Raw genomic sequence first — 24,825 nt, forward strand, 5'->3', positions numbered from 1 at the left:
AATGCAAACCCACCGCACTCCAGTGTTGGAGATCAGGAGGGACCTGACAAACATGGAGCACAGCACTGAAGCAGCAGGCAGGACATGAGCCGGTGTGTGTAGCAACTGCAGGAAAATAAAGAAGAGGCAAAGATATTATAATATTTATCTTAATTTCAATTCCAATCACCTTACTTTCTTTGAATTATGGCTGCACGATATTATAAAAATTAGACATTGTGATATTTTGTTTTTTTGCGATAAAGAATGCAATATGAATACAACATCACCAGACAGCTTGAATAGCTCTTTTTGGAAAAAGTAATTCATTAATTTAGACTTATTTGGGATTATTCTGGAAGATTATGGGATTGATCTGAAATAAGATTGGAAAGATAGAAGTAAAATATTTTACATCACATTTTTCAGGTACAGAAAAATCAACTACAAACACTGTAACAACACTGACTGTACAACAAGATCTAGTTGTTTATACAACCAAACACTGTATAGTCTTCATGGTTTAAATAATTAAATAAATACATCTTTATTAGTTACAAACAGTACAGTTTCATGTGCCTGAATACTTTAAAGTCTCTGTTTACAGTCAGAGGTCTCAAAAACACATGCAACTGAAAAACTCACTCCATTATGGTTTAACACTTCGTTGACTCTAAATACAGTGTGTGTTCTGATCTGTGGCTCCTGCTCAACTACAATCCCAACATATAAACCCAGCATCATTACTCTTCCTGTGATATTGCGGATGTGCACATTTTGATATCGATGCTGAAACGATATATTGTGCAGCCCTCCTCTGAAATCTTATCCACAATCTTAGCACCCAAAACCAGGATGCTTTTTACACTTTTATTTTATAGCTATGTTGGTGTCACGTGTAGGCAGTTCCTGCATATATGACGTCACAAATGCAGAGCATGTGAGCAACAGTTTTATGTAATGTAATGTAATGTGTATTTATTGAGCGCATTTATTGTGTATGGCCGTACACCCAAAGCGCTTCACAATCATGAGAGGAGTCTGTCCACACCACCACCAGTATGTAGCATCCACTTGGATGATGCGACGGCAGCCACAGGACAAAGGCACCAGTGCGCTCATCCTGCTGGAAGTAGCCATCAGAAGATGGGTACACTGTGGTCATAAAGGGATGAACAGGGTCAGCAACAATACTCAGGTAGGCTGTGGCGTTGACACGATGCTCAATTGGTACTACTGGGCCCAAAGTGTGCAAAGAAAATATCCCCCACACCATTACACAACCACCACCAGCCTGAATTCTTAATACAAGGCAGGATGGATCCATGCTTTCATGTTGCTGATGTCAAATTCTGACCCTACCATCCGAATGTCGCAGCAGAAACTGAGACTCATCAGACCAGGCAATGTTTCTCCAATCTTCTAGTACAATTTGGGCGAGCCTGTGCGAATGGTAGCCTCAGTTTTTCGGTTTTTAGCTGACTGGTGTGGCACCCGCTGTGTTCTTCTAGCGCTGTAGCCCATTGTATGTTTTCCTATGATGTCAAAGCTGAATTTTTTTAGCATCATCGCTCCAGTCAGTTATGCAGTCCTTTAGAAGTCGTTTTAAAATGCTGATCTGATGCTCAAGAAACAAGTTTGGCCTAATTTTAAAGCAATTGTAATACTTTTTTGTCATGTTTTGTGATGAATAGAGAGTTACATAGAAAATCTTTTTTTTAAACACTTTTGTAACACTCAGAAAGCCTTTACTGTCTCCTTTAATCAATTTATATAGATGTTTTGCAGAATAATCCCCCTTATAATGGCAATAAAATGGACTTGCCTGTTTGATGGTGACCGATCCCTGTGTGTGTTGAGGTTTGTCTGCTGGTTCTTGAGTCTCTGTGTTGAGTTTGTGCTGCTGTTTCCGGTGTCTGCCCAACAGCAGGTAAAACGGTGTTACAGCAACACTCTCATCAATCACAAGCTGCACCAAGGAGAGACACAGTTACTCTTAGAGCCATTCACAATTAATGAGCAGAATGGAGGTGTAAGGTTAAAAACAACAACAAAAGTCCATACCCGCTTACTAGAAGACAACATTCTGTCCTCTTCTGTTGCTGAGCTGAAGGTCAACAAATCCTAATAAATTGAACACAGACCATTTTAGCCAGAATGTGAGTATTTAGTATTAACAGTATTAATTATGAGTAATATTTCATAGAGAAATAATTATAATAATTATATGCAATTACAATACAAATTTGTATATTTTACTTGACAAAAGAAAACACAGGGTTCCACATTATATAAAATAAGCCATATATATATTTATTTATATGAAGAGTTCAGACGCAAAAGCCGCTTAAGGCCACTTCTTTTTTTTTTTTTACTTTTGTTTTTTATTCGTTTTAACATAACGGAACAAACAGATAACCAGAGGCATCACATACAACTATTACATTCTTCTTATACAGTCGTTTTTATAGTACAGGTTACTCTCCCATTAGCCCCCCACTCCAACCCGCCCGTAAAAGGTACTGTATTATAAGCATAAACACCAACATAGTTTCCTTCAAGTCCACATGATTTAGTCTTTTACAATCTGTAATGTGCGGTCCAAACAAAATATTTCACATATATAATATACATATACATGTACATATATTGAAAAAATAAGTAATAATAAAAATAACAAATATAAATAAATATAAATAAGGGGAGGAGGGGGGTTCGCACTCATAGCAAAGCATTTCCTAGCAAATTATATATTTTCTGTATTAAACGCCACTTCTGCCAAAAATGAGCTTATGACATTGAGTGAATGCTTTAGGCACGTAGTACATGTTCAACAAATAGTTTTGCTTGAAATCATCTAAATCGCAGCATCAGCGCATTCAGAAGTAACAGTTTGTTTACACCACCTGCCTTTGACAGCAAAAGCCGCTACATCTCAAGAACCATAGAAGGTGCGAATCAAATCACGTTTTCAATGCAGCAGCGTGCTGATACGCCGGCTTTATGAGGAGAGTGTTTTATTTAGCTTCCGATTAAGATTCTAAATAACAGAGCTTGATGAACTGGATGAGCCTCTCCAACTGTCAGTGAATGGCAAATGAAAACGTCTCTTACCTCAAAACTCTGTGCATTTTAAGAAAAAGAAAACATAATGTACAGTCAGAAGTGTAGCTTGCATTCATAAAGTTTTTTGCGCAGCGATACTACTTTGAATGAACTGCATTTCATAAAAGACAGAGTTAAGAGGCTGTTCTTTTATCCCACATGGATGCCATGAGGATAAACGAGATGAAAAGGAGACCAAGACAGTGATTATGGTGAGAACGAATGACAGCTTCAAATAGTGTCTGAGAGGCATCCCCTGTTTGCTCAGTAGGCCTACCATGTGTTTTATGTTCTAATATAAGCTATTTTTTTTTAAAGACAAATATAATGTATGAAACTATACTTTTTTGTATTACTTCATACTACATAAACGCCAAACAAGCTTTTTATATTAAAGGACAACGCACAGATATCAATGTTTCACAATGTGTTTACATAATTTGAATCTAACAAGCTTAGTGTAAAATATTTGCAATGTTTACATCGCTCTACTTACAATAAAATAAATAAAATAAATAATAATAAAAAAAAAAACAACAACAACAGATAGTTAGGATTTAATTAATGTTTATTTTAATGTTATTGTTTTGATTCATTTATTTTCCTTTAGTCTCTGGTTTATCATAGGTTACCACAGCGAAATGAACCGCCACACACTTGACAGATTTATATATTTTAAGTTTTAGATGGTCTTTGTAATGTGTTTTATGTTTAGTAAAATAATTTATACTTGCATCTTGTGATTTTTCAACTGATTGCACAGATTGTCCCAATAGATGGATTTAGAGGTTATGCAATAAAAGCAGACGTGGATTTAGCTGGATTTGACACAAAAGAAAATGTACCTTGTTAAAAACCAAAGAATTGTCTAAAGGGACATTTTTTGAAAAAAAAGAGCTATTTGTATATCCCAACTAATAACTTTCATTATCTATAAAATGAAACTTCTGAGCCTAATTATAGGAGCCTGATAGAAAATGCCCATTTACAAGAAAAAAGGTCTAATGGATTTAGAGGGTTTTGCATCTGAACTCATAATTTATATACATATACATGCATACACACACACACACACACACACACACACACTTTATAAAATGTGCAACCCTGTGTTTTTTAATGTCGAGACCCCTTCTTACCTTCTTTGTAAATGAAACCCCCCTATTTTTTATTTATATTCTTCTATTATTAATTAGCATATTTTTTGTTTGTTGGGATAATTGTAATGTTATAGCTGCTTAAATATCTGTATTCCATTATTATACTGTATGTTTAAAACCAGCAGATTATACTATATATTTTACGCCATGCACTTATTGTTATCCAAGTATCAGCTTAATAATAAAAAAAAAGGACATGTTTTGACTCTAGGTATGACTGAAGTACCATGTTGTGTGTGAGGAAGTAGAGCTGAGATCTGTTGAGCCACTGACAGCTTTCATCACAACTGTTGAACGGCTCTTCTCGAGGAACAAACACGGCTCGATCCACCCTTTCTAGACACACGTATCTCTGGCTGAACAAAGGCCGTGGCTCGCTGGGCTTGAACACAAACACTGAACACACACCAGAGAAGACATTAAACAGCAGCTTGTGATCAATTAAAGGCGTTTATGCTCTTGTCAATTTTCAGATTTCTGCCATTTTCAGTCTAATGCAAAGAAAACATCCATAATGCACTTTAATGCGTTTCATTTGTCACACTTTATCAAATTGTGTCTGTATTTTTGTATCCTAAATTATTACAATACATTTTATTAAAGGTTTGCAGTTTCATCATCTATATTTTGAAGGTTATGACACAACATTGTTCATTTAAATTTTAGCTAATTGTACAACACATTATTGATTTTATATTTTATTTTTACTGAATTATAAAGTGACAAAAAGAGATTTCCAAAAGAGCACCAATAAAAAAAAAAAAACACACATTACTTCTAACCAAACACTAAAGAGATGTAGGTGATGACCTTTAAACACTTACGGTGTGTGTGTTTAGACTCGAATGAAAAAGCGGCCACATTTTCTGACAAAGGGTCCGACTGCAGCCTGGAAACATCCACAGATGTGCTCCATTCCACTGTGAACCACCGAGATGAAACCAAACAGTGAATAAAACCAGACATAAACTTACTTGGTTACCCACAGAAAATAGTGCTTCACCTTAAATAATAGTCCTAGCATCATTAACTCACTGTCATATTATTTCCAGTGATCCATAATATATTGGCATTAGCCATTAAATGCTTAGATTAATCATAATCAGTCTGCTAAGAAAACTTAATAGGCTCATAAAAGTGATTTCAACTTTAGAGTAGAGGTCTGTGCAGGATTTTTTAGTCCTGCTCCTGAGAGGTTTTATTCCACACCCGACCGCTCCAGCTGTATATTCAGTCTTTATTCAACTGCTGCCAGCCTAGAATAATTTTCTACTAGACCTGACCGTTCTTGCTAAATTTACATCCGGTTTCCAAACTCTCACGATAAAACTGGGTACTACCAAAAGAAAGAGATAACAGATAAAACTTTGGATTGTGCAAGGATAGTAGGGTAAATGTCCGTTTAGTTTCATGAGTCTCATTACAAAGCGGCCTTAAACCTGAGGTTCCAGTCTTGTGATTTTTAAAGGGTAAAACTGTGAGGTATTATCACATCGTGCAAAGGGTGAATTTTTCCATTTGCATCTATGAAACATCAAAAAGACTCCCATACATCAGACTTGCCTGATGTGGGTTTTAAATAAATTAAATTCATGTTTATTTCTATAGCACTTTTACAACGTAGATTGTGTCAAAGCAGCTTAACATAGACTTTCTAGTAAATTGAAACTGGGTCAGTCCAGTTTTTAGAGTTGAAGTTCAGTTCAGTGTGGTTTAAATTTCCCTGCTGAAAGTCCAAACACTGAAGAGCAAATCCACCGATGTCCCAAACCAAGCAAGCCATTAGTGAGGAACAAACTTCACCAATTGACGAAGTGGAGGAAAAAAACCTGGAGAGAAACCAGGCTCAGTTAGGCACGACCATTTCTCCTCTGGACAATTCTTGTGCAAAGATCTAGGCAGTCTAGGCAGCAGAGGCTGGAGAACGCTGGACGTCCACTGTGGAGAGCCGCAGGTGAGTTCAGGCTGGCCCACAGGATCAAGCGGAGTCTGTCACAGGGCTCTTTCAGAGTCTCATGCTCTTCACTCTTCTATGACCACCACAGCATCAGCTCAAGATACAACTTAGTCCAGGATTATGGATGGCATCATTTCTTCAAAGGTCTTTGCTAACAGTAAACTGACCGTTTTCTTAATGCAAGCAGAAGGTCAGCGCATCTTCAGTTTGCTCTACAACGTTGGTGAAGCCCGCTCTGATGCACGCACAGACTGTGCAGGAAAAAAGCATGTGCTTTCAATAAGAAAGAGGAAATCACAGATATGCCATTCTGAAATAACGTTGGGACTTGAGAATGCTATATTGTTATACGCCCTCTCCCGTTCAAATTACACCAGAGTTACCGTCCGCTACCATGTTTTATTTGGAAATTTGCAGACCTCTACTTCAGAGCATGTTAGAGGAGTGTAGGCATGATGGAAGACAAAACATTTTCAATGTAGGTTTTTGACTTAGAAGAAAATTAAAACTTTGCAATTGCAATTTGTAAATGTGGGAAAAGAAAGATATTGATGTTTCCTTGCAGGTTTTCTGCAGTCAAGTTATTCAAATAAAATTAGCTATCCACTGCTTTGGTGTGCATTTATAGTCTAATGTCAATGATCAGGTTAAAGGTGAAGTTCACAAAAAAATACTATATCTCTTTATTGTGCGTCACAGGTTATTATCTCAAGAAAAAAATCTCTGTCAGTGCATTAAAACCTGCATACTGTCATTTTGTCACATATCTGAATAAACCAAGGGCTCATAAAAGAAAGATTCAGATTCACACATTTTGAGAGCTTAAAATCATTCACTGCATTTTAAAGCATAATAAACCAAGTAAAAAAAAAGTGTCTATTTTTTCCATTTTAACAAAAATGAAAAAAAAAAAAAAAAAAGATGGCAGAGAACATTTGTGCATCACTGCGGTGTTTCTGTCTTTTTAAAGCAAATATTTGGAGTAAACTAATCCATGCTCATGTTCAAGGAAAAACAGGTTTGATGAGTAAATCTTTTTGCAGTGAGCTATCCTCCGCTATCCTCTTTTAAACAGATGCACCATTGCAAACTGTAAAAATTGCAAATATGAATATGAACCAATATGAATGAGCACTTACATGCACAAGTGAGGAGATTCCAGCAGCAGAGCAGGTTCTTGGTGGTGGTGCTAAGCAAGTATTTGGAGCAGCTTAACCGGCCGAAACAAAGGTCCCTGGTGGATCAAAGCAGCAGCATTAGTCGCTTTCACCAAACCAAAGACCACCGTGATCAGCAAAACCCATGTCACTTACATATTTCATCAGATTAGTCTCTGTGCGTGATAATCAGTCGGCTTACAGTTAATCAAGAACTGTGACATGAACAGTCACGAATCAGATCATCAAAGGTAAATATCTCAAGTTTTTCAGAAATGTACCCAAGTTTACCAAAGCCATCCACTTTTTTGTGATAGGACATTACACTTGATGCAAATCTGCTGAGAAATTCCAAGCAAATGTCAACCTTCCCATGAAAAAAATAAGGTTTTCACCAAAATACTGAAACCTTAAGCTGTTTTGTGTAGGCTTGTATTTTACTGTACTGTAAAAATACTCAAACATGTCTGTGTCTATGTTTTAAATAATTATGTTTAATTTACCAAAGTCACACAAATGGCAATTTTACATCTGTCACATCCATAACGGAGAGATGTTACATCCATGAAGCTTTAAATGTAAAATATAATATAAAAAAAATCTACTGTTTTTCTTCTATAGTAAGATGACGATTATCCTTTAGATTAGCATTGCTTTTTTGGGTTGTGCAGTTTCATTCACAGAAATTCTACAAAGTATGTTGTTTACTGTAGACTCGCAAACTTTTCAGTCACATCCATAACGCATGTTTATTTTCGTCATTTAAAACCTAAAATATGTCTACAGACTGATATTTTTCTGGTCCCATAACTCTGTGGTTTGTTGTTTCGGAAAATATAAACAGATCTTTCAATATAATGCTAACAAACTTTCTCTCTGAATTTATGTTTTGAGATTCACATCACAACTTGGCTCAACAAATCAATGTGAGAGGATTGAAAATACTGTATAGCACATTAAGCACTAGTTGAAATTCCTTATTACTATTATTATAACAGTGAAAGTTCCATCATCAAGCTCTTAAAGTCATCTGACAAATAGAAACATTGTGCTGGTCATGGATTCACAAATAATCACCAACTATATCTATATATATACAATGATGTAGCCATTATAAGAAACATTTTCTTCCCTTGCATTTAAGATATGTTTAAGGTTTAGACCACAACCTTTTCAAACTGATCCATGTGAAAATGGCCAAAAATACTGTACAGCATAAATGTATTACCAGTACTTGACTTGCTAGTAAACAGTACCACGATGCACAGTAGAATTTTTTGTGTGTGTAAGATGAGTCTCTGCTAATGGTTGCAATGTGAAGTAAATCTACAATTTGCTTGAGATGTTTTAGGAAACACTTGAGGAACAACAACACTACTACATACTCTGCCATTGTTGTGTGTTCGTTTGCACGAAAAAGACACTCGCTAAACCATGTACTATATACATATGACGTCCTTGTTTTCAAAGACTCTCGTTTTCGGGTGTTTAGACGGAAACGACAACAACAGCATTAAAAAAAATGTTCAGTTTGTGACCGTTTTAAGACGGTTTAATGTGTTTTCAGTTGTAAAAACAATGTTGTTGTGAAAACAAACCGGCAAAACACTAAATTTTCTCTGCATTGCATTGCAAAGTTTTGCTGCAGACAGCAGCGTTTCAAAACAGTGTATTATGCATGCCAGGCCATGACACTATTTATAAACACAAACACTGTCCATGTGTAGTAAACATACCCTTTCTTTTACTAAATTAATGTTACATTACAATCAGTTCATCACACAAATTCATCATTTATCTACAGAGGTTTTTAGTCAAACAAACAAACAATGAAACAAACAAACAAAAAAAACAAACACTTTTACTGTGCTTTCACTGCAACTGCATGGAAAAATAGAAAAACTAATGGGAAATGGGAAAACTATTGGTGTGTTCACACCAGTCGCAGCATGCGTGAATAAATCACACATAAATAGATGTGTGAATACTTTTGTGTCTACTTGCTTCATACGTGCATCAAATTCACTCCTCAACATATGCAGATTTGCATCATGGGCAGGGCTTTTGCTTGCCCGGTCACTTTAGCTTCATTGCTAAATGGCTAACATGTATTTTATTGAGAGAGTAGCTGTGCTTTTTATGTGCTTTTAAAATGCTGAAAAACAGCGTATATTCATTTGGCGCAGTATCTGAGTTCACTAGATCCTTTCAGAGGTGCACCCAGCTCTGCGAGTTCATCAACTCCTCCAAAAACTATACAACAGGCACTACGTCATAATTACTCCCCTACAAGAGCAAGCTCATGATTGGTTAACGAGGTGGGCTTCATTTGCACCGCAGGATGTTTATTTATGTCTTTGCATTGATTTAACATGTAAATCACTCAGGCTTGATGCTTGATCCGCGTCTGGTGTGAACGCAGCACAAGTTTATTTACCTTTAATTAAAGCATTTTCCAATCAATTGAAACTCTTACAGCTGGTATTAAAAGTGCAGTTAAATAATAGTTAAAGAAAACTCATTTACTCACCCTCAAGTGCTTTCAAACAATTATAAATCTTTAATTTTTTTTTTCAAATTAAACAAAGAAAGATATGTGAGTTTGTAAGATATTTTAAAAATTATACATTTTGTAAAATTATAGGTGTTTAAATACATAGTTTAAAAACAAAAAGTACAATAAAAGTCAATAGTTACTAGTTTCCAACATCCTCCAAAATGTCTTCTATATAATTTATACAATATCTTACAAACTCAAACAGGTTTGGAACAAGTGGAGGGTAAGTAAAGTTCGTTGTAAACAATCCTGTTTAATATTAAAAGTATACATATTTAAAGAGTGAAAAAATGCACAGTTGGTTTTGGTTCAACAATGCTGGATAATCCAGTATTGCAATTTGCAACCGTTTATCCAATAAAATGTACTGCTTGTGTGTGATAAAGGGAAGCAAGTAAGAACTGAGAAGAGTTGTTGACAAGCTATGTCATGCAGTTTCCATCATGATGTAGTACCCTAGCTGCACCTAATGAACTTCCTTTTTTCAAAAACACTGACCAAGTAACAGCGCGTCCCTGTTGACCCCGCAGAGTTTGGCCTGCGCTCAACTCTTCAAAAGGACTCAATTCTTATTCTGTCTGGCCAACATCTAAATCTTAGTCACTGAGTTACTACCATTCAAGCTGTGCTGAGAGCCTGCTCAAGGAACGAGAGCCTGTGCTGAACGAATGCTAATTAAGGGAGTAACGCTATACAAAACTGAAAATTTTAAAATAAAAATAAAAAAAGGTAATCACAACTTTTCACAACACTACCTCACAGCTCTCAGGTAAAGTTACAAATAAAAGACCCAAATAATAATAATAATAAAAAATTGCAAAGGAATAAAGTGTTGCAGCTACCTTTATTATTTACAAACTCCCATCATTTCTATTGGAGCAGTGGAAAAATGAGTGCCTTTTCAAATAGTCAATATTTCAGCAACTGACACAAGGAGTTTATGCTGACATTACAACTAAAGGAAGGTGTGTAAAATTTAAAGGTAAAATTGTAATATTTATCACTTATTCTAATCTTTGCTGTCTTTGTCTGTCTAACTCCTACACTTGTGCACCGAAGTCTCCAAAGTCATAAAATATTTGGTTTTACTGTGATCCATTAAAAAATAGTGAATGGATGAATCATTCTAGAGCAGGGGTGCCCAAACTTTTCTTATGAAGGGCCAAAAACCAAACTTTGAGGCTAGTGGGCCGAATTTTTATATAATATTTAAAATAACTAGAAAAGATTGTTTTAAATGAACTATTACAATCTCATTGATATTAAGAGTTACACTGTTTTTTGCCTTGACTTGCTTGCTCATGTCTCCTGCATAGTCCTCTATTTGTCGGGTGACAGTGTTTACATTTTAAACTTACATTCATTTACATTTATTTTCAGTCTGCTTTTATGAAGCTTTTTTGAAAGCAACAAAACAAGAACACAACAAAAAGGTTACGTCCAATTAGAAATGACGATCTCTGTTAAAGGCATTCGCTCCAACCCTCTCCATCATTCTCAGAAAGGATGGTGGGCCAAATCAAAGGTTACAATGGACCAACTTTGGCCCAAAGGCTCTATTTTGGGCAGCTCTGTTCCAGAGTTCTAGAGTAAGAAAGATGATTTTGTGATATTCTCCCGCATATTAACAAATTCATTGCAAAAACACGTTAAAGGCAGCTTTAAATATATTTGAACTGTAAATAACACAGACTATTGGATTACAAAACCAGGTAAATCTCTTCAGACTATTTTGAAGTTTTTGAATATGCTTTTACATTTTTAATTCATAATATTCATATTTTATATTCATAAAGTGTTGCTGTTTATTTGTAAGTACTTGTGAAATGTACAAGCAACTTCTGAGTAAAACGTTTCTAGTATTGACACGTTTTTTGACAATTTAAACTTTTTATTATTTGCAAATAGTTCAAAGAACTATCGAATAATAAATGATGTTAAATTAGTAAATAAACCAAAACAAAACACTTGCACACAAAAATGTGTCCGTGGGGTATTTGCCATTATTATTTTGTCTTGTTACATGTTATGCTAATATTGTGGGTCACAAAAATACAGAAATTTTCTTCATTTAATAAAATAAATTCCAACCATTCATAGTATTTTGGGTTGCCAAATCTTCAGTGTATAGTTTGTTTTCGTTTCCATGCAGGCAATTTGTAATAGTTTTTACTGAAGCTTGTGTTGCATACATAGCATTTAATTAGATTAAACCTCAGCCTGCACAATTGTATTAATCAATATAAGCTATGATACTCTAATTTTAAAGCACAATGTACCCCTATTAAAACAAACACAGCAGAAAGAGTCTGGTCAAGCTGATCTGCAGTCAGCGAATCACCTTATTTCTCCAGGTGGTTGGCAGAGTGTGGTGAGCAGCTCCCAGGTCTCCGGGCTCCATAATGTTAGGACTTCTTGAAAACTCACAGCCAGGATGGAGCCATCAGCTGAGAAACAGCAGTTCTTTGGCTTCAGGTTATGATAACTGCCAACGAAATCACATGACCAGTAGTTCTGGGCCTCTGAAACACAAATGAAAAGGGGTGCGGTGAGACGGGTGTGTCTGAACTCAAGACTTGAGCTTTTCTTCATCCAACATTAACACCTTTGGAAGGTTCTGGAGGATTTGACTCACGTTGAGCGTCTGCAGTCTGACACCAGGCTTTGAACTGGCCGTCCAGGGCTGTGGTCACCAGCATGGTGGTCTCCTCTGAAGAGCTGAAGCACATGGATGTAATCCGCTCGCTGTGGGCCTCAGTGACGGTGGTATTCAGGACAAAGCTAACAGCACAGAGCGCATAAAAATTGTGAAAAATTTGTAAAATACTGCTTAAAGCGTCATACTTTTATTTGGAAAGAACAAATTAAACTTAACCAAAAGATGAAGAGGATTTTAAGGGTACAGAAGATTTTTTTTTTTAATCATATGCTGTTCATCGAACTTTCTCTATAAAAAAAAAAAAAAAAATAAAAATTGATTATCATAGTTTAACATATCTTTTAGCAGTACAATTGTTTTCGGCTTTGTTGATAATGGGAGATGTTTCCTAAACATCAAATTAAATTAGAACTTCTATAGGATAATGAGACAAAAAAAAAAGAGTTAAGTAAAGGCTGCAAAAAAATTTATTCAATATTAATTTACATTTATAACGCATTAATCTAGTATAACAATCACAACAATAGTTGTGTAGTTCCCAAGTGCTTAAGGGTTTAGGAAATTCCATTTAAACCAATGCAGAAGCTCTGCTAGTAATGGCATTGGTGTAACAATCAATAGTCATGTTTCCATCCAAAGATGCAAATTAATCTTCTGTGCACAACTTGAATATTGCATAAAACATTTGCAAATAAATCACTGTTTCCATCCAACGAGTCCAAGAGAGAAAAAACATAACAACAAAAAACAAATCCCCACTTCCTGATGAACTGGCGCCAAATATCAAAAGAAAAAGGGAAGTTGTTACCTTTGGAGAAGGTCTTTTTAAATATATAATAATTTACTTTGTCTTAGAACACGTAGACGAAATGCAATGTGCGCAGTCATGCCATCTTGCTTTTGGAGGCAGGAGATCATCTTCAGTTATGCCGAGTTCAGACTGCATGATTTTCAAAGTAGACGTGTCATGGAAGTTTTCACACTGCATGACAATCCAGGCTAGCGTTCTGTCTATGTTGTGTTTACACTGCAAGATGGATCAGTGATAGGGGGTTTCACACTGCATGACTTTAAAATAGGAAGAATCGCTGACAACTTTGTCCAAACTAAGTCTCACAACCAAACCCACGTGAGAAGTGACATGGAAACAATACAAGGTCATGTAGTATATCTTTTGTTATTAACTACATAATGAGACAGAAGCCTTTAGTGTGGTATAAATACATATTTTGTTCACCTGGGTTTTGAAGGGAATTAGCAATTTCTCCTCAACGCGTTTCTTTTTCAACCCGGTTGTGATATTGCTCAGATGATAAGTCAAACAGACATGAGTGCTCCTTCCAAATTCACACTAGAATTTCCTACATATCTTTGGTCCAAATAAACTGAAAATGAGCACTTTTAACTTCACCCCCAACCTTCTGCTGGTCTGCAGATACCCATACTACTCTCTCATAGGCCGTACTCACACTAGGTACAGTTGCCTCGAACCGGGCCAAAGCACGCTTGTCCCCCCTCCCGTCTCCCCCGACGGCCCGCGCTCACACCATATCGGGCCTCGGCACGCTTACGTCATTGCTGCTGCGCTCTTCACAAGCGCTCTTTATGGCAAGCCTGTTTAGCATTTAAATCTTTATTCTGACTCCATAAATATATTTAGAGATATCTCTAATTATAATTCGACTAGTCAGAATAATAATTAGAGATATCTGCAATTGCAATTGTACTAGTACGAAATCAGATTGGAGATATCTGCAAATATATTATGACTAGTCATATTCCTCCATTGAAAAATATTTGCAGATATCTCTAAATGAGTTTTGACTAGTCACAGTTGTAATTAGAGATATCTCTAACTGAGTTTTTACTAGTCATAATACATTTGGAGATGTCTTTAATTCGTCATATTTAGAGATATTTACAACTATATTTGAAGATATCTCTAATAAATTTACTAATAGTCGAATTACAGTTGTAGATATCTTGAATTAGATTTTTGACGAGTCAAAACTCAGTTAGTGATATCTGCAAATATTTTTCAATGTAAGTCAATGGAGGAATATGACTAGTCATAATATATTTGCAGATATCTCCAATCTGATTTCGTACTAGTACAATTGTAATTGCAGATATGTCTAATTGTCATTCTGACTAGTCGAATTATAATTATGACTAGTCAAAATATAATTAGAGATATCTCTAAATATATTTATGGATAGTCAGAACAAGGTTTAAATGCTAAAACGGCTTGCCATACACTCTCACCCAGTAGCACAGTGGAGATTTCTCTAGTTATATCCTTTCAGTCGTTTGTCATGCATTGACATGCAGTCAGATATCTCGCCAAACAGTCCTTAGGGATGCGGGGACACGCAGTCAGATATTTTGCCGAACAGATCCGCCACTTTTGGCGCTCAAAAACAATCATAAAGCTCTCGTGCTGCAGGAATGAGGAGGTCTGCTGAAGGCGCGCAGCTGTCATGCTGTGAGGAGTTTGCGTCTTTAATAAACTACGGCAGTTTGCGTTCACTGAACAGTAAGAATGATTAATAAATCCATATGAAACAGCCCCTTAAAAGTCACGTCTCGCTTTCAGTTTCGGGCTTTGGCGCGTTTTGCACTCACACACAAGTGTACCGCGCCAAAGCCCAAGTGATCCGCGCTCAGGCACACCTCTTCCAACCGGGCCAGGGCCAGCCAAGTGAACCGTGCTTGAGCCCGATTCAGCGCACTCACACTTCTCAAACGATCCGGGAAACGGGCTTGGGCACGGTATGGATGGCATAGTGTGAGTAGGCCCATAGTCTCATAGGCTGTTGGGAATCGAAATGATTTTGAATCGCTGACTGCTCCAGATATTTAGCATGCCAAATATCTCACGAGTGTTGGTGACTCAACGGCAATTCTCTCAGATCGTGTCTTTGATAGTTCACACTGTGATTGTCACTCACGTGAACGAGCATCGATTTGCTTTTGATTTCAGGCATTTGTCTGCAACTTCTCAAAACCTCTCGGCGAGTCAAAATTGGGGCTAAAATCATGCAGTCTGAACTCGGCATAACACTTCTTGGAAGATTTGCGCTTTCCACTGATGTTTTCTTTCTCGTATTTAACATTTAAAAATGTTCAGACCTCACATACCCGTCACGTTCTGCCATTTTTGTTATCACATGGTTTGTTGAAGTAAAGTCACATGACTTTAACGAGCATGCTCAAATTTATTCATTAAATGCATTTCCAACATAGTTTATGCACATTTTTTCTTATTTAATATAAAGTTCATTATTCAACTGTGCGCATACTTTTTTAATGGTGCATCTTGGTGTTTCCATCCAGGGTTTTTAAAGGTTCAGGACACCCTGGAGAACTTTTATTTATATATTAACAGATTTGTGTGTGTTGAGCATTAGTTAAGACAATGTTAGCACCTTTCAGCTTTAATTGTGGGGAAAACTGGATAATTTTGAGCTTTTGTCAGCTAATTTCAACTTCCGGGTTTAAAATGATTTTTGGGGAGGGATCAAAATCGGCGACGTAGCGCAGTACCGCAAGTGCAATGATGACGCGTCGGTTTCTCATTATTATTCAAAGCGGAGTTTCCTTTTCCTATGAGAAGAGCCAGCTGCTTAGTTATTCATGAGAGCATGACAGCACGCGCTTTCCGAAGGCATGGCAGACGCAGACCTGCCAGACCAGTGCCAAGCTCAAGCTGTGAGACACGGACCCACGGGCACGCAGTAGCCGTTTATGTAGGCTCATATGTGTTTGTTTCCATGACCCACGGGGTTTGTTGCATGTTTTTCCCCGCGATCCTGTCAGGGCCGATCATACAGCAAAGCTGTGTGTGTGATGCAAGCATTTTTGTCGGGAGAGCAGCACGAGAATTGGAGAATGGCGGATGTTGTCTTGTATCAGGAGTTCATTCACATTCAGACACATCGCCATGCTGCTGTGTTTGCCTAAATCCTCCAGATTACCAGCAGGACTAATGGTTAAAATAGACAGGTCAGGAGACCTGCTGCACTGAGTCTACATTTAGATCTATGGTTCAGAGCCGGGGATTCAGGGAGAAGTCCTCATTTATAGTGTTTACATGAACACACTTATCTTTATAATGATATAAATTGTGGTTGTCTGTATATGAAATTACGAATAACAAATATAGCAGGGCATTAAATCACTGTTTATTTCTTTGCATTTTAACTCTGTAAACTATAAACTCATGCGTCTCCTCACGGTTTGTCTCAATTTGTGAGCTAACTGACATCAACAGTTGTTCGCTCCCCTTCTCCTCTGCTGGCCACGCCCACTCCTGCCCTATGCTCGCGGAGCTCCACGCCCATTAATCATGCATCTTTTGAAAAAATTCTGAAGTAGACTTTAACCAAAAGTGGGGGGTGTCATGGCCCTTTAATGTGATATTCCAAAATGAGCATAAAAATAGGCTTGTGGAAACGCAGTTAAGGGCGAGGCAGATGCGCAGTAGGTAGTGCCGTCGCCTCACAGCAAGAAGGTCGCTGGGTCGAACCTCGGCTCAGTTGGCGTTTCTGTGTGGAGTTTGCATGTTCTCCCTGCCTTAGCATGGGTTTCCTTCGGGTGCTCCGTTTTCCTCCACAGTCCAAAGACATGCCGTACAGGTGAATTGGGTAGGCTAAATTGTCCGTAGTGTATAAGTGTATGTGTGTGTGTGAGAATGTGTGTGTGGCTGGAAGGGCATCTGTTGCGTAAAAACTTTCTGGATCAGTTGGCGGTTAAATCCGCTGTGGCGACCCTGGATTAATAAAGGGACTAAGCCGACAAGAAAATGAATGAATGAAACAAAGTTAATGACATACATCCAAGAGAATGACAAGACAGCCCATGTTAGCTTGGCATCAACAATAGTGATGTCACTGAAAAAATTGCCTTTTTTCAGTAAATTCTGTCACTTAATCTCTCATGAGTCTTTTTAATTTCAGAGTTTTAAGAGTGTGCAGCCTTTTTGCATCATTCCTTGGGATTTTTTGAACTATGTATCTATTGGGATTGTTTTAAAGGCGCTGTGAATCTTTGGTTGTTATTTTGGTTCATGTGAGGACATTATATACATTATATAAAACGAAAGATGAGCTTTTGATTGCTCCCCTAACACCATTATCATGCGAAACAGCACAAATGTAGCAGCTTATAGAAGTCATATGTTCAATGATCTGAAGTGATTCAATTCTGCTTCTAATACCTTTGCGTGGTCTCATCGAAAGCCCATAGTTTGAGGAAAAACTCAAGATCTGAAGTTTTATGTCCTCTTTCCTCCACTGTAGCGAGCCAGGACCCTTTGACATCAAAAACAGCCTTGACCACTTCAAACTGATCCAGACCTGCTTCATAAATATACTCTTGCTGCACGATGTCCAGCTGTGAATGCAAAAAAAACGACTATTATTCAGTCATTAATATCAAGAACAACATATTTGAAGTAATACATTTGAAAAACATAGCACTGGATTTCACCAGACATGTTCTTGCAACAGTATATGAACCCGTGTCAGCAGAAAAACACACACATTGATGGAAATAACACGCTAACACCTGACCAAACATTTTCCAGTGCATACTTCCCCATATACTTACTTTTTCCTGAGAAACGTTAAGCTTAATCGTAGCATCGACTCACATTGTACAAATGTTTGTCACGTAGGAGAGAGTAAAACTGCAGATGACCCGGTTTCCCATTGAGCACTAAAGCTTTACTGCGCGGGTCAATCATTAGATCAGTCGAAACAGCATCTCCTGGAAGCATCGGAAGGAATAAATGTTTACTGCCATTGTTGTGTAATTCAAATTGTACGTGCAAATGTGGCTACTTTACAAACCTCTGACTAAACCCTGAATCAGGCCGGACACTTTAAAGCTGCTCTCGATAATGGAGATCTCTGCGGAGGAAGAGGAGCAAATGATAATTCAGAAGTGTAAATGTATGCCATATTGAAAAATTACATTTGCATTTATGGTAAAGGTTGCAATAAATATTTTGTAAAATGATCTCTTTAATGTCACTTTTGAAAATTGACTGGGAGAAAACCTTTTCTGGCTTGAATTATTTTGGTTTATACACTGTAAAAAGCAATTAGCTGACTAATTTAAAAAAGTGAGTAGACTCATTGCTTTAAAATGATGTAAATAAAATATATGCCTAATTTAAAAAAAAATAAGTTAAGTGAACTTAAGAGTTCTAAGCTACAACAGAACTACTCAAATATTTTAGTTAAAATCAACTTACGACTTAAGGCAATGGATTTACTCACTTTTTTCAAGCAACTTTTTACAGTGTACACTCAAAAAATAATTATGCAAAGCACTTATTTAGAATGAGCTGAAACACAATTCTTCAGATTTTTTTTCAGACAACCTAATTGTTTTGTGTTCAATCCACTTAAATTTGTCAAAAAACAACTTCAAGTCAACTTGACTGATTTGTGCTAAGTAGACATGAATAAATTGTGCCGATTTTTTACAGCGTAATTTCAAATAATGCTTCATCCCTTTTATACACATCATACTACTGTTCTGTTACATTACTTAAATCCAGCTTCATTTTTATTGAAATCAAAATACATTTATATGTAGCCAAACTAAACTTAGTAAGTTTAGTCATTTTGTAGTTCCAGTAAAATAGGTTTTACACACACATACATAAATATAGATAGATAAGTATAATTTACAAAATAATTTCACAAAAAGCCATTTGTGTTAAAATGTGTTGAGAACAAATCTTCCCTCAAACACAAGTTTTTCTTTTTTAATGATTAGTTTCACAAAAGGGGTAATTTTTTTGACCTCCACTGTATGCATGTATATATACATACACGTACATATACACTAATCAACATTTGAAGTGGATGTCTGTCTGTCTGTCTATCCATCCATCCACAGGGTGGGCCATTTATATGGATTAGCCCCCCAGACATATTAGCTCTGCTAAACATCATTTAGGAAATATTTAAAAAAGAAGGAAAAAAAAAATTCAAAAGGGGGGGGGGCTAATATTTCTGACCTTAACTGTCTATCCATCCGTCCGTCCATCCATCCATCCATCAATTTATTTATAAAATCTTAAGGCTGATTTATACTTCTGCGTCAAACGCACGCGTATGCTACGGCGTTGACGCATCGCCCTACGCCGTGGCCATCGCTGACGTGCACCTCTCAAAAAATGTAACTACAAGTCGCAACGAAGCGTAGCGCAAGCTCTGTGATTGGTCGGCTTGGTAGCACTGACGAGTCTGGGCGGGACCAAGAGCCACGCGAATGGCGCGACCCCAATGAAGCTATTGTTTACAAGTGTGGAGTCCCATGAAGGAGCTCTGGAAAGTTTTGTTTTGTGTTTACCTCATAGTTAAAGTTGTTGCACGTCCGCCGGCTCCTGCCTCAAAATGAGCGAGATTGAGCCACTTGTACATTCAGGAAGTGTTCAGGAAAAGCAAAACACTAGCGAAGAAACTCGACACAGAGGAACATTTACACCTCACTGCCAACTAGCGTTTCGGAAGTGTTAATGCAGACCAACAGAGACAGCGCGCAGAAGTATAAATGCACAGCTACGCGCGTTGCATGGCGTGGGTTACACCAGTCACTTGACGCAGAAGTATAAACCAGGCTTTATGCTGCACAAAAACTAACAATGCATCAAAAGCAATGCAGCTACTAATCTTTCAAATGTCCAAGACTGATAAAAGGTTAAAAAAAAAATCCAGTCCACAACTACTTTTTATATTGAAAATATTTTGTGTGTGACATTAAAATCAGTTAAAACTAAAAAATTTAGTAGTTTTGAAAAAATAATGCAAAAATATTAATCTGATGCAGTTTTAAAGCAGTTTAATTTAGAGATTGTTTTCTTCTCGAACATAACAAAAACATTTGAACAGTGCACAAGGGTTAAAACTTGACATCTTACTGTTGTCTGAATGTGCGGTGCAAAACAATTGTCCGTCAGCTGATGCAGACACATGCGAAATGGATCCTCCGAGTCTAGGCAGGAACTCTTTTTTGCTCATATCTCCATACTGCCACTGGACGAGCACAGACTCGATGCCTCCACTCAGTAAATTAGAGCCTGCAGACACAACAACAGTGCTCAAACACACATTTAACAGTCGGAGAGGTGAGAAAGTGTGAAAAACACCAATGATGCAGCAAAACTCACCTTCTGGAGTGAAGCACAAATGGTTGACGGCATCGTGATGCCAGTGCTTTGTGGAATATGTGTACTCTTTTTTGTGATTGAAGTTTCTCCTGTAGGGAAAAAGAAAGTTAATTCAAATATTCAGTTCTGATTACATGACCTGCAAAATAGACTAAAGGCCCGTGCACACAGAGACGTTTTTTGCTTGCGTTTTCCGTTGACGTTTAACACCTCGTGACTAAATAAATGGTGTCAATGTGATTGTGCACACCAACGCGCAAAAAGGCAGAATCGGGTGATTGAAACTTCATTAAAACTCTGGGAAGGGTGAAGATTTTCTGAAACTCTGGGTAAAGTGTGGTTGTGTGGACAATACAACCAGAGTATTTGCCTCATGACGTCAGCGTGCGGTTTTCTCTTTTCTGATTGGCCAACACGACTGGGTTCACACCAGATGCAAAGACATAAAAAATTTGTGGCAAACGAATCACGTATATCGCAATCCAGCATCTGTTCTCACATTTATACTGACCTGTATGCAGTTTACTTACGAAATATACTTAATTCCGGTTTCCTCCGGGTGCTCCGGTTTCCCCCACAGTCCAAAGACATGCGGTACAGGTAAATTGGGTTGGCTAAAATGTCTGTAGTGTATGAGTGTGTGTGAGAATGTGTGTGTGGATGTTTCCCAGAGATGGGTTGTGGCTGGAAGGGCATCCGCTGCATAAAAACTTGCTGGATATGTTGGCGGTTCATTCCGCTGTGGCGACCCCAGATTAATAAATAGACTAAGTCGACAAGAAAATGAATGAATGAATATACTTAATTGCCCCTTTGGTACGAACCCAGCATAAAAGTGTCATTATCTCCGCTTGTTGGTTTGGCGTGCGCTTAACATCCATCATAGTGCGTTTATGCATTGTCATGTGGACAGAGATTTTTTTATATAAAAAAAAAGGGAATTCTCAACTCTACCAATATTATAAAAACGCCCATGTACATGTGGACATGACATAGAACACAGAATGTTGGATTCTGGCCTTACCAGAGGCGGATCTTTCCATCTTCATGACCGCTGGCGATGCAGTCATCTGTTGGGTGACAGGCTACACATGTAAATGCATTTTTGCCTGCTTTCTTATCTGTGGCTTTTAGGGAAAAACTACAGAAAGAAAAAGAGAGTGGAAGATGGGAAATGTTAAACAATGTGTCATTATGACTGTAGGATATCAGAAAAAAGTAGTCATAATATTTTGATAAAGTTACTAAGGATAAATCACCCAAAAGTGAAAATTCTATCATTTGTTTACTTTCTTTTGTTAAACGGAAAAAAAAGATATTTTGAAGAAAGCTGGAAATCGTCAAGGTTTTCAGCTTTCTTCAAAATATCTTTTTTTACTGTTCAACAGAAAAAAGAAACTGGCTGAGTAAATAGTGAGTAATTGTTTATTTTAGTGTGAACTATCCTTTTAATTTAAACTGTAGTCTCAAATTAATATAGTTTATAATCTCAATAACATTTATTTGCATAAAGTCTGAGTGAACCGGAAGTTGCTGAGACTTTTATTTCAGTATTTTGTCGTACTTCCAACTGAAATAAAATATTGAGTTGGGTCAGGGCTTTATATTTGCAAGTTCATTCGGAAGAGTGTAGTTAAGAATATTGTGGCTGAAGCCTTCAAACTGACACCAACAGACAAGGACTGCCAATCTACTTCAAATGAAAATAATATAATTTAAGTTCTTACACTTGATAAACTTTTTATAGCAGTAAATATAATTATAAAAGTAAATCATGGATATGATCTGCCTTAAACTATACATGGGTTAAAGCAGTAGCTTGTAGTATTGCACTAAATGCAGATCTGGGGTCTCTACTTCATATATGGAGTAATTAAAAAATAGCTGGATTTGGTTTTCGACAATTTTACACGACCCAGGATCCCTTCGTTCTTCAAAACTCATTCAAGAGTTGTTTTCAGCAACAGTTCTGGTAGCTCAAACCTGCTCAGGAGCAGGCTCATTTCATATAAACGGGAATAGATCGGGTCATTTCAAGCAAAGGTAATACTCAAAAGTTTGTACCTAATGCTGGTATTTTTTACAGTAGTAGTTAGATACACTTGGAAACATGGTTAAAAAAAAAAAAATCTGCACTTCGGATACAATCTGCACTGTTTACGATACAAATGCATACCATTATAGGGTACATATTTGTGTTTGATAATAGACATGCAAACAATTCGACTTTTTTTTTTTTTTTTTTAAGGAATATTAATTTATGCAGTCATGAACATGTTTTGACAGCTAATATGATGCCGATTTGATGCGTCGCAAAAGTTGCAGACACCTTAACTGATATCAAAAAGCTTTTTTGATGCAAAATTTATTTAAACAGCCAGTTATTCCTTACACCGTTTAAGAAACTTGAATAGGTCTAGACTACTATAATAAAGAAAATCCACTCTAAATGTAAAAGTAAATAAATTGCTAAATGCTCTTGACACATGAAAGTGTAAAGCCTGTAGCCCACAACAAAGCTGGAAAGTTATTGCGTATCATATTTAACAAACCATTTACTACGATTTTTATGCAATTTAGCTCACATGGGTAATTGAATATTAATCGGATGATGTCATTACGCTGCTGTGCCGTCAGCCAATTGTTGGATTGCTGATCATGATTTCAAGGAAAGAAAGATCTGTCAGATCAGTTCATCCAGACATTTTAATCTGATTTGTGGACTTCTGTGAAGAACCGAATTAGCCAGAGATCAGATATCAAGATTAAAAGATCCAGGATCTGACAAATCATCTTACTGTAGATCATTTAAGCGAGATATGAAGAATGAACTCCTAATGCTACAGTGGAAATGCACCATAAACACTTTTCTCAGAAGTCATTACAGACTGATTATCTTATTTGCAGTCATACTGATTAAATTAAATTACTTTGATGAATAGTACAAATACAGATTTGTATGCTCATTATTATTACTTATGTTTACTTTTTAAACAAAAATAAAATTGTTTGGCACTAATTTTGCATAATTTACAGCTATACTGTATGAGAAAATTCTTTAATACGTCAATTCACTCAACGATTATTATAACGATAATTTATCATTTAATTTCTTTTAAGTTTCAGTGAGCCTTACAGAGAAAGCACAAACATCTTTTAATTTACTTGTGAACTCTGACAGGATTACACTAGTTCATCAGTTTATCCATAACCTAACAAGTTCATAGGAAGTCACACAGGGTAAAATAATGACAATCTGAAGTTGCTTCTTTCAGATGGTGTTGTCTCAGCTTATTTGTTGTTTTCACAAAAAAGTGGTGGCATGTGGAAAAACCAACATAAAAGCCAAGCCTAAAACAAGCTACAATGACACGCGTCTCGTGTTCCCTGAAGCCAGTAAATAAGCAGTGTGGTCAAACAAGTTCCCACATGCTCTGACCATGAAAAAAAGACTGTTCAGGATACGGCGGTTATTACCTGTATGTCTTCTGCTTCCTGAAGAAATAAACATTAAGCTGGAGGTGCCTGGAAAATGCTATGAATTCCCCCTGAAAACACAAAAATATTAAGACTTATTATACTTATTTGTTAACAACCACAGAAGGTTAAGAAGTTAATGTGTGTAATGGCTTAACCAAAACAACTAGTAAATGTGTAAAAAGGTTGCACACGGCACTCAGCCTACAAAAATAATGCCAGCATGTACCACACTAATTAACCTACAGAGGGTTCAAACCATGTTTACTTTACCACATCAACACACAGGCAATGACTTTGCAGGATGGAGATTTATCCATGACAAAACCGAGAGGGTATGACATAGACTTCACCCAGAACAACCTTGCCACAATCAGACATGAACTAATGTTTGAAATTATGTTATGAAGGGCAAAAAAAACAGGAATGGAAGATGAATTTCAGCTATAATTGGTGATAGATGACATGTCACTTTTCAATGTTAAAGATGATTTTATATTGAAAAACATGTTTGTATTGATGGTTCAAATAATACAGTTTTTAATAGATATATTAACACATTTTTTTTTACTCTAAATAATAATATTTT

General features: G+C 36.8%; 1 protein-coding gene across 6 annotated transcripts in view; it reads right to left on the minus strand.

Moving 5' to 3' along the window:
- wdr75 (WD repeat domain 75) overlaps window positions 1-24,825 on the minus strand; it is a 33,734-nt gene that overhangs the window by 599 nt on the left and 8,310 nt on the right. For 2 of the 6 annotated variants that reach the window (XR_015498778.1, XR_015498777.1), the window contains exons 6-20: window positions 24,237-24,307; window positions 21,784-21,900; window positions 20,760-20,848; window positions 20,511-20,669; window positions 18,427-18,486; window positions 18,228-18,343; window positions 17,793-17,968; window positions 12,551-12,696; window positions 12,257-12,437; window positions 7,024-7,435; window positions 5,069-6,880; window positions 4,471-4,640; window positions 2,044-2,103; window positions 1,805-1,948; window positions 14-105 (exon numbers count right to left, since the gene is read on the minus strand). Coding sequence is in view for 2 of the 6 variants with exons in the window: in XM_087266193.1 (XP_087122319.1) it covers window positions 14-105; window positions 1,805-1,948; window positions 2,044-2,103; window positions 4,471-4,640; window positions 5,069-5,164; window positions 7,341-7,435; window positions 12,257-12,437; window positions 12,551-12,696; window positions 17,793-17,968; window positions 18,228-18,343; window positions 18,427-18,486; window positions 20,511-20,669; window positions 20,760-20,848; window positions 21,784-21,900; window positions 24,237-24,307 (1,772 nt within the window). In the remaining 4 variants the exon portion in view is untranslated. 6 annotated transcript variants of the gene reach the window in all.

This window comes from Danio rerio, chromosome 9, assembly GCF_052040795.2.
Source record: "Danio rerio strain M-AB ecotype USA chromosome 9, GRCz13ab, whole genome shotgun sequence".
NCBI lineage: Eukaryota > Metazoa > Chordata > Actinopteri > Cypriniformes > Danionidae > Danio > Danio rerio.